We start from the raw sequence: 11,266 nt of genomic DNA on the forward strand, positions 1-11,266 counted from the left end.
GATGTTACCAAGGTTACCGGAGGAATAAAACGCCATCTTCAGCTGGGTTTAAGAGAGTCGGAGCGCTCGTGTGATCTCGGTCGTTTGATGGTAATAAAACTCAGTCCACGCTGTTTTAAGGCGGTATTTCTCACATCAAAATCAAACCTGTTTAATATCATCAGAAAGTCTTGTTTCATTTAAATTGGGACCCTGAAAGATCTTCAGTCTGTGACTTTAAACTGTGTTTAAAGTTGTGTTCGAAACCGCATACTACATACTACATATTAGATATTACATATTACATACTACATACTTCCATACGGCCTGAAGCTGATTTCCCTTAAGCTCTAAACTCTGTAAACTTTAACAACATTTGAAACATTTTCAGGTGAGAAAGTAGTCGTTTAGATCCCCAACGTGTTGAAAACCTGACAAAATACCGGCTGTTTACAATTTTGTTACCACGAATTCGGCGCTGCTAAAGCTAGCCGCAGTGAGCTAACGCACTTCCTGTTATTTTCACAAAATAAAATACCCGTTGCCTTTTATCATAGGGAAAGCCATTACCATACAATTGGTGCTTTTGTTTTGAAAACAGGAAGTGAACCTACCCTCGTTGTAGCTAGCTTGAAACTGCCGTTTTGACAGGAAATGACGATCGGCGACGTCACATTACGTTGCGTCTTGGGTAGTTTGAGTATGAGTAGTAACCTCATGATGAATACCCAACATTTCGGAGAATCTAGTATGCATCCGGGAAAAAAGTCAGTATGAGTAGTAGGAGAAGTATGCGGTTTCGAACACAGCCTCTGACTTTGTGTTTAGATGTGAGAGGGTGTCAGGAGTTGGTCTGTTAAAGATCTTTGTCAGGTTTCATCAGTTCTCTGGGCTGTGGAAGGTTTTAACTGGGCAAAATACATCTGGGAGGTGTTTACTTCCTCCAGACACTGACACAGTACGTCTGCTGGGCTGCAGTTGCCACGGTGACAGAGACACATAAAGTTGTGTATCGTCTGCATAAACTGTGATAATTGATGTTAAAGTTCTGCAATATCTGACCCAAAGGGAGCATATACAAGTTAAACAGAAGAGGTCCAAGAATTGACCCCTGGGGGACTCCACAAGTCATGGCCACTCGCTCAGATTCATAGATGGATGGATGGTTTAGGCCCAAAATACATCTGTGATCTGTTCAGAGAATATAAAGCCAGCAGAGCTCTTAGATCCAAGGACTCAGGTCAGCTGGTCCAGTCCAGAGTCCAGACTAAACATGGAGAAGCAGCATTTAGCTGTTATGCTGCAAACAAGTGGAACAAACTGCCAGTGGAGATTAAACCCTGCTGCAATGCTTTTATTTTATGTGAAGCACTTTGAATTGTTTTGTACATGAAATGAGCTACAGATAAATTTGATTTGATTTGATAATGGCCAAACTCCATCTTATCTGTAAAGTGTTGTTTACCCTCAGCCCACAGCAACTGTTCTCTTTGTTAGAATCTTTTATATTTTGTGTATTTTTAGTAGCTTTTTATGTGTAGTGGTAGGCTTGATGTGCTCGGAGAACCTTCATGTGACGGCTGTTGTTGTAACAGGGCTACGAGCACACAGCGGAGGACCCGGCCCTGCTCTACAGGGTGGAGAGCATGCCCGGTCTGGGCTGGGTGCTGAAGAAGAGCATCTACAAGGACGAACTGGAGCCAAAATGGCCGACGCCCGAAAAGGTGTGGTTTTTCCTCCGTCAGAACTTTAAATCGGAGTTTGTGGATGTTTACAGGTGGTTAACTTCCTGTCTGCTGATGGAGCTGATTTTATCTAAGAGCAGCTTTGTTTGGTGATGTTTTCAGCTCGTTCTGCTGCCCCCCGGTGGACAGAGCAGTTAACACAGCCTGGTTCCGCATTCTCGTTATTGGCGTGAATGTAGCGGCAATTTTTACCTTTCAGTAATTTTTGCAGAGGTGGGTAGAGCAGCCAAAAATTGTACTCAAGTAAAAGTAAAAAGTATTCACCCAAATAATTACTTGAGTAAGAGTAAAAAAGGTGAAAAAACTACTCAAGTACTGAGTAACTGTTGAATAACGTCTGATTTATTTGTTAACACAAGCATTCAATCAGACAGACAAAAATACTAAATAATCATCTTTAGGCAGATTAGGGTTCATCCAATTGATAAAATGAATTTAAATGAATTCATTAATTACAAAATAGCTTCAATTAAAATAATCCAGGTAAATTCAAGAACTTCAATAAAAAATAAAAGAGACTTAGGAAATGTTTAAAACATATGTAACCCATATGTAACCTAAAAAACAAACATTCACCTATCCATGGGGGGAAAACGAGTTTAGGAAACTTAGCGCTACATGTTTCCTCAAGTTAGATGTTGAGTTTCTGCTGAAATGTGCGTTTGTTTTGGTTGACACAGAAGACACATAATGTAGCTGCTGTTTCTCACTCTTTGTAAGGTAAACATGCTTTCAGTATGAGGCCTCGTCTGCGTCTTCATTTCCCACCGTTGGTTCTGACATTTTTCATCTCTGTTTTTTGTGTGTTTTGGGTTGCAGCTGTGGGACTGGGACATGTGGATGCGAATGCCGGAGCAGAGGAAAGGCCGAGAGTGCATCATCCCCGATGTGTCCCGCTCATACCACTTTGGCATCATCGGCCTCAATATGAACGGTTATTTCCACGTAAGACCTGGAAAATTGTCCTCTTGAGGCTTTTTCCCTGCGAGTTAATACGACTCACAAGATGCTCCAAAGTTTTCCAAACACAGGTTCATCATGAGCAGGAGCACAGGCGGTCCTGGCTAGATTTACGCCCCACCCCCCAAAAAAATAAGACTTACCCCACACCAACACAACAACATATTATATTATTTGTATTATTTTATTATATATATATAATCTTAAATACAAAAAGGTACAAAAAGAACTGAGAAAAAACACGATAAATAAATGAAAGACAGTATAGAAATATCAATCACAAATCCTTGTGCGCCCTCACATAACTCGTTACTACCCACGTCTGATATTAACATATTAATCTTCCATCTTCTCACATTAACTAAAGCCTTGACAGTCAGTATCCAGGTAACACAGGTTGTTTAGTTCTTCTCTGTGACTTTGATGTGTCGTTAACTCCTTCGCTCCTCATCCTCTGTGCTGCAGGAGGTTTATTTCAAGAAGCACAAGTTCAATACCGTCCCCAACGTGCAGCTGAAGAGCGTCGACAGGTGCGTGTACGGCTGATTTGAGCTGCTGTCTGAACAGAACCTCTGCAGCACTCTGACTCATGCGCTGTTGTTGTTTCACAGTTTGAAGAAGGATGCTTATGAAGTGGAGGTCCAGAACCTGCTGAGGTGAGTGATGCGCAGCAGAGCCCGCCGAAGTTAGCGTTGGTAGTAGGGATGGGAATTGATAAGATTTTTACGATTCCAATTCCATTTTCGATTCTGCTTAACGATTCGGTTCTTTGTCGGTTCCCTTATCGATTCTCATTTGGAGAAAAAGGACAACAAACCGGTCGATTAGCATCAACTTTGTTTAGTTTAGAAGTAACACGAGTCATGACCTCACAAACCCAACAACGGTGAGGTCCACATTGGTCTATCCTGGCCTGGGTAATTTAACTCTTCCTGCTCTGGTGAAAGGAGAAGCTGGAGGTAGAGGTGAACTGGGGTTAGTACCACCAGCCTCTGGCTCTGAGCCAGTCAGGCTCTGTCTCTCATGATTTCATCTAAATGTAATGCCTGAGAAGGCATTCATTTAACCTTAACCGTTACTAACAGCAGCTTTTACAATCAGGCAAATGGTGCTAACATGATAGGCAGTGTTTGTTAGTTAGTTAGTTACCTGCAGTGTTAGCCGAGGACATGCTAACGTTGCTAACGTTGCTGGGTTCAGATTCACCAACGTTAGTCCGGAGCAGATCGAAAACGCGACATTCATTCATAGTTATTGCATGTTGGTAGTATTTCCTCCCTTTGGTGAAATATTCACTTTGCAAGTTGCCCTGTTGTCGGCTTTTTTAGGGATGTGTAACCAAACTTTCGAGCGTTTGTACCGCTTGGGCGCCATGTTTACTGTTGGCTGCTGGCTGCACTGGACTCACCACGCAACGTTGCGTGGTGACGTCATTCGCGCCCACTGGAATCGATAAGGGAATCGTTTGCAAAATGGCCAAACGATTCCAAGGAATTGAAACACTGGGAACCGGTTCTCAACAAGAACCGGTTTTCGATTCCCATCCCTAGTTAGTAGCAGCTGTCACAGCTCTGGGTGTGTTTGTGATCCAGAGAGGCGGAGGTGCTGGACCACACGAAGAACCCCTGCGAGGACTCCTTCCTGCCGGACTCTGAGGGGAAGACCTACGTCATGTTCATAAAGATGGAGTCTGAGACAGACACGTCCACGTGGACCGAACTCGCCAAGGTACGGTGCACAGCCCGCCGCTCACGGGGCTCAGCCAAGTGTTTGGTTCCAGAAAATCAGCAGAATTAGAAGGTTTGTGGTGTTTTCTGGCAGTGCCTGCATGTTTGGGACCTGGATGTTCGAGGATACCACAGAGGCCTCTGGCGGCTCTTCAGGAAGAGGAACCATGTGCTGGTCGTGGCCGTGCCGATCTCCCCGTACTCGTAAGTAACGCTCAGATATTTACAAGCAGAAGGCGGCAGAGCACCTTTCAGTCGGTGCTCGGTAAAAACTAGGGCTATAATATTTTTATATTTTGCTGCCTTGCATAATCTAAACCAGTTGGAGCATTTTAATGTTGAATAAAAAAAAAAAAAAGAAGCCCCAGAATTGAACCCTGAGGAACTCCATGTGCCATTTGTGTCTGATCAGACGCGATTACCTGTTGACACAAAGTAGTTTCTGACTTTTAACCAGTTAACTGCTGTGGCAGAAAGTCCCGCCCATGTTTGGAAACGTGCGTACCACAGAAGAAGAAGCCAACGCCGCACCAAATCTTATTTTTTAACCTCTGTCTTTTCCTTCATTTCACACCCAGCGTGAAGAAGCCAGCCGCTGTCACTCCCATCCACCTGGAGCCTCCTCCAAAAGAAGACGGAGCGCCGGTGGAGCAGATGTAGACCTGACGCTACACTCACACACCCAGGCCTTAACTCTGCTCTGCAGCATCACCGATCATCCAGCCTGAACCACTAACCTGACTTTTCCTTCATCCTGAACTCTGACCCGGCTCACGCGGCCGAGGCCGTCCAACGTTTCTACGGCAACAACACTTAAGACCAGGTTTGATTCTGACAATGACGTCGGTTTTAATTCAGACGGTCCGGCTGACGCAAACACACACCAGAACTTTACCTGTGTTTGCGTTAGTGGGTTTTTATTTGAATTTTTTTCAAACTACTGAGCATGTTGTCCATCCTGAACAAGCATTTTAACTTATCTATTTATTTCACATTTTACTGCTGTTTGCTTTTCTATTTTTAAAGGAAAAAAAATCTCATCATGGTCAGCGCATTTTTTAAGAGTCTAACATTTACAAGTAATTAAATAATGTATATACAAGCTGATATATAAATATATATAAATATATATTTTTTTGATGAAAAATGTAAAGGGACGACATATTTTTCAGCATCAGATCTCGGTGTGGGTACAGAAGCCCTGTGGGTTTTCATGTTTAATGAGGGAATCTGCGTCATAACAGACAGAAACTAGAGAAATATTCACATATTTAAATGAAACTCACTGCGTTTAAGGAAAAGAGGAATGTTTGTGTACTTTACCGAGATGCAATAACAGAGCAGAGGGCGGGAAGCTGGAGATGAATCGTCGTAAGACGTAACTTCTTTTTATGTAGAAATTGGAAAGTAAATGAATTTGTGTAAAGTTGGATGAAACTCACCGATGCAGGCGTGACGAACCTGAATATTTAAGCTCTGAGTAAAGCAGAAGTTTTTCACATCACAGAATATAATGTTATTAACCACTCGGTCGAACTTCGGTGATTAAAATAATCAGTTTTTAATTAATTAAAGCTAGTTTCCGAGTGACAGGAAAGTGAGATTTTTTTTTTGTTTGCTGAAGATCAATAGCTCAACTGAACCTCGCTAACATCTGCATCTGCAGTAACTCTTAGTTTATCTTTGTTTCCATTCACCCCAAATGTGTCCAGTAAAAGTGGAAAATGGGCCGGGTGTCAGTGATGATCCTCAACTCTCAAAACGAACTGTGCATCATCTGACCGTAGTTACTCCTAACAATAAGTACGTGCACATACCATCCGTATCGACCATGGTAGCTTCACTCTTTATTAAAAATGTATTCAGTTTGTGTTCATCTCAGGATTCCTCTGCAGTTAAAGTAAACAGCCCAAGTTCTACAGATTCTTACAAGCCAGGAAGATGCATTACTGCGATGAAGGCACGTAGTTGGCTAGTTTGAGGTTTATGAACTATATTAGACCCGTTTTAAAGCTTTTTCTTGCTTTATATACTCACTTCTACATTGTGGATCTCTGATTTCAGACCAGCCCTACAAACCCTGAACAGAAAATTAATCGAAACTATTCAACAAAGCAGGATTCTCACGTACCCCTTTCAGGCATCATTATTATTGATGGGTTGGTTTCTTTAGATGGCGCAAAGAATTCTGGGTCTGGTGCTTCACTTTGTCGGTGTATCCTGTGGTTAAAGTTTTTGTTGGGGCATCCAGCTTCCATGTTTTAACCAACCGTACAACACACATTTAACATTTTCTTTGCATATCTCTGATTTACTCAGACTTTAAACAAAAGTATGAGGCATGAGAAAATCACACAGTGCTGCTGCTGATGGAAGAAAAATTAAAAACTCTAATTTTTGTTTTTATTATTGTCTTAAAATTTTAAAGGCACAGAAGTTCTAACTGGTAATTTTATATATTTTGCACCCAAAAATATCACCAAACAGGACTTCAGGTGCCGTGTAGAGATTATACGTTTGTTTGAAAGGAAAATCTTAGATTTATTCCTGTGAGGTGACGACACGTTACGAGATGCAGTGTTTGTGTTGATCTGTTTTAGTTTTTATGACTTTTATAATTTGATGTCTTTTGTTTGTGTGTAACTTTTGGTCCCTCTCGATCACCGTAAAGGTTAGGGTTCAGAGGGCACCTCATATTTTATGTAGCTGCTATTAGTCATCAGTTTGTTATGACTTTCTTTGCTTAACTCGGTTATAAACTGAGTTTTCATTCACCAGCAAAGTTTATCTGGGCGCATCTTTGGAAAATCACAGAAAACAAGCATTAATCTAACACGTCTCCATCGATGGTTAATAAACTCGGCTGTGTGGTGTCACCAGAGGGGGCGCTATAGGCTACATTGTTAATGATTGTAATTCAGTAGAAGGAGTTGTTCTAACAGGAAACCAACCTGGAAGAAGAAAAAACAACTGGGGTGGAAAACCACCAGAGGGAAATTAAGGGGGCTCTTCTTCAGGAATTACTTTCATATCTGGGAATATCTGAGATATGTCATATCTGGGAATACGCCGGTCAGTCTCTGAGTTTATTGTTTGTGAAGCCGGTGCTGACAGTGTTGCTACGTGGTTTTAAACCAGGATACAACTTTATTTAATCACAATTTATTTAATTTTTATTGAATTTCTAAATCTTGATTGAAACAGTGAAAACTTCTATTAAACCAGCGAATGGATGTCTGAACATTACATTAAGTCAACCGGTATGAACAATTTCTTGGTGTTTTTTAAGCTAACATTTGTATACATAAACACATTATTAGTGCAATTCAGGGAACCAGTGTTAGTTTTCTGTTTCTGTCACAGTATTTTCCATACAATTTATTTTTTTATCCCTGAACATTGAGAAAACACACAAAATAATACATTGTAATGTATTTACAAAACAGAAAAAAAATCCCCATAGAATTTAATGGGATTTTTGCTGAAATTAAGAAGAAAATTTTTTAACTGATCACGGGAAGTTGGACTTTCTCAATCGGTTGATGTCTTTTTATAGTTTTTAAAAATCTATTTTTGTTTTATTTGCAGTCTAAATCTAAAATGTTTTAATTTAAATGGTTTAAACTATTTTCACGCCTTTCTGCCTTTTACCCAATGAATTTCATTATGGAAGGATTTATCTTTATTTTTTTTATCTCAAATCCCCCCCCCCCCCCCCCAAATCTCCAGTTCACTCCCATTACATTTGACCTCTGTTTTGTCTTCAGATTGGAGGTGAGGGGTCTCTTTAACCTGCCATTAAAACTATATAAAACACAGCCAATTCAATAAAAAATATAGCTGCAAGCAGCGATGTGGGGGTCCTAGCAGTATGGCTCAATAGGCAAGACTTGGGCTGCTCAGGAAGGGGCCATGAGTCCATGCACCAAGTTTGGCATCGATACGTCAATGCATCGCAGTGATACGGCCAAATGTCCCGTTCGCCCGTCGGCGTAGAGTTTGATTGGCTGCCGCGGTTTGACGCAAATTGACGTCATAGGGTGCGTTGGACTCGTCATGATCCTAGGACCCCCAACAATAGGAAAAGCTACTAACACAATGGGTTCCCGCAGCTTCGCTGCTAGGACTCCAATAAATCTGTGTGTCCAGAACAAGATTCTGTTGCTCACAGTTAAAGAATTTTTAAAATCCAACTTGTAGTTTTCTCACAGCGAGTGTTTGTTTGAGGTTCTGTTTCTAGTCAGCACAACAACGAGGGGCTGTGTGCTCCCCTCTGCTCCCTAAAAAAGCGGGAATCACCATAGCAACCAATATCAGACCGATTTTGTGAAGTAAAATAAAAAAGGCGGGAATTGCCATAGCAACCATTAACAGAGTTTTGAACTGGGCCTGCTTCAACATGCTGTGGCTGCTTTGGTACCTTTTTTACCCAAATTTCAGCCTGTTGCTGTCTGATGTTTGAACATCCATTTTCCATTCAACTACAGATAGCTGGACTTATCCCTTGTTGATAAATGTATTAAATAAAGTTGTTTACGGTCCCACTTTATCAAAGCAGAGTCTGTTACCCTTGTTCAGAGGGAAGTTCGTACTGAGCATCCAATCTGTCACATGACTGAACTGAGATCTGTTTATTCGCTGCTCTGGTTTTTGAAATCGATTGTTTTCAGTCTGTCTTTTCATTTCATTCTGCAGTGAAAGTGTCTGATCATTTCAGAAGGTAAACCTAAGTGTTGACATGTCTTTGAATCTCCTGGAAGGTACCTTGTACGAGTCTTTTATCTTCTCAGAATGAATAAAGATGTTTTTTACCAAGTTAATAGTCACTTTTTCTTCTCCAAGTTGTTCAAATTATTGCAGGATTTATTACTGAGGGATATTATTCATGGGATAAACTCGCCGCCGCCTGCTTTCTCGGCTCAGATGTCGGCGTTGCCTCCAGATTTCCCTCGGGATCGTCGGCCCAGACGTTGAGGGAAGCGTATGTAAATATCAGGCTTCAGTGGGTTTCCTCCGGCTCACCGCGGACACATGTGGCTTCCTGCCCTTCAGCTCCGACTTTCACAGCATGTGGTGTAAACAAATGAGACCTACTGTTTTCTGGCAGCCGTCCTTCCCTTCTCCTCACTGGTGTGGATATTTACTCAGTTTAAAACTCAACTGAATTAAGACACAAACAGGAAAAAGTAGCTAAATCCATGACTGCATTCTTTGTGGATTAGTCCAAACCAGAGGTGGGTAGTAACGAGTTAAAAAACAGGTCAATTAAACGTGATTAAACGGCTTTTATTCACGCTGTTTTATTGAGGCTGAGGAGCAGAGGTGGGTAGTACTGAGTTACATTTACTTGAGTAAGTTTTTGAAAACATTACACTTTTAGGAGTAGTTTTAAATCTCTATACTTTTTACTTTTACTTGAGTAGATGTGTGCAGCAGAAGCTGTCCTCTTACTCCGCTACATTAGGCTACAATGAGCTGGTTACTTTTCTTCTTACCTCTTTGGTATTCTACGCCTCATTATTTTTATCCCCCGCGTACGCCTCATTTTAATGTTTTATTCTGACAGAGAGAGAGACTTCCGCCAAAGGCTCTACCACCTGACTGTGTTCCACCAATCAGACGCAGCCGTGCAGTCTGGTCACGTGACCGTACTCGATCTCAGCGGCGGGACGGGTTAGCTTTAGCATTAGCAGTCGTAGCAAACAAAGAAAGAAACAGATGAAAAATGTCAGAACCAACGGTGGGAAATGAAGACGCAGACGAGGCCTCATACTGAAAGCATGTTTACCTTACAAAGAGTGAGAAACAGCAGCTACATTATGTGTCTTCTGTGGCAACCAAAACAAACGCACATTTCAGCAGAAACTCAACATCTAACTTGAGGAAACATGTAGCGCTAAGTTTCCTAAACTCGTTTTTCCCCCCATGGATAGGTGAATGTTTGTTTTTTAGGTTACATATGGGTTACATATGTTTTAAACATTTCCTAAGTCTCTCTTATTTTTTTATTGAAGTTCTTGAATTTACCTGGATTATTTTAATCTAAGCTATTTTGTAATTAATTCATTAATATTAATTTATTTGATCAATTGGATGAACTCTAATTGGCCTAAAGATGATTATTTAGTATTTTTGTCTGTCTGATTGAATGCTTGTGTTAACAAATAAATCAGACGTTACTCAACAGTTACTCAGTACTCGAGTAGTTTTTTCACCTTTTTTACTCTCACTCAAGTAATTATTTGGATGACTACTTTTTACTTTTACTTGAGTCATATTATTCTGAAGTAACAGTACTTTTACTTGGGTACAATTGTTTTGGCTGCTCTACCCACCTCTGGTCCAAACTAATGGCTCTAATTTAGGTCAAACTGACGAAAGTCAAACTCAGCATTTCAGCCATTTCTTGTCCAGTAATTAGACCAAGCCGAGCTCTATTCTCTGGTCCGTGTTGTTGCTATCGGGGGGGCTTATGGGGGGCTTTCTACACATGCTTCTACTGGGATGATGTCACCGCCGTGCACCGCTGCAGCACAGCTCAATCACAGCTCAATCACTCCGGTAAGGATGTCAAAATCTGGTAAATATTCTGCCATGTTGCACAAAACCAGCAGTAGCAAACTCCGTGTGAAGATACAACAACACGGCAGCTCTGAGCTAACGTTCATTCATTCATTGGTCTTAAAGTATTGGTGAAATAAAGACGGATAATGTCTTATTTAGAGGCTGTATTGTCTCTGCCCTGTTCTCTCTGTTATATGGATATACGCCGATCTCCAGTGATCTAAATATCTTCCGCAGGACGCCGACTTTCACCAAACTGTTATTGGTGAGTAGATGAAGTTATTTTTTAAA

General features: G+C 41.2%; 1 protein-coding gene across 1 annotated transcript in view; it reads left to right on the forward strand.

Annotated features, from left to right (window-relative positions):
* Positions 1-9,231, forward strand: part of pomgnt1 (protein O-linked mannose N-acetylglucosaminyltransferase 1 (beta 1,2-)) — a 36,505-nt gene extending 27,274 nt beyond the window's left edge. The window contains exons 15-21 of the mRNA XM_075486090.1: positions 1,575-1,703; positions 2,544-2,669; positions 3,150-3,214; positions 3,296-3,340; positions 4,277-4,412; positions 4,506-4,615; positions 4,990-9,231. Of these exons, the coding sequence (XP_075342205.1) occupies positions 1,575-1,703; positions 2,544-2,669; positions 3,150-3,214; positions 3,296-3,340; positions 4,277-4,412; positions 4,506-4,615; positions 4,990-5,071 (693 nt within the window). The 3' untranslated portion in view covers positions 5,072-9,231. The remainder of the gene's footprint in view (positions 1-1,574; positions 1,704-2,543; positions 2,670-3,149; positions 3,215-3,295; positions 3,341-4,276; positions 4,413-4,505; positions 4,616-4,989) is intronic.
* Positions 9,232-11,266: the final 2,035 nt, after the last annotated feature.

The sequence above is a fragment of the Odontesthes bonariensis genome, chromosome 15 (genome assembly GCF_027942865.1).
Source record: "Odontesthes bonariensis isolate fOdoBon6 chromosome 15, fOdoBon6.hap1, whole genome shotgun sequence".
Classification (NCBI taxonomy): Eukaryota; Metazoa; Chordata; class Actinopteri; order Atheriniformes; family Atherinopsidae; genus Odontesthes; species Odontesthes bonariensis.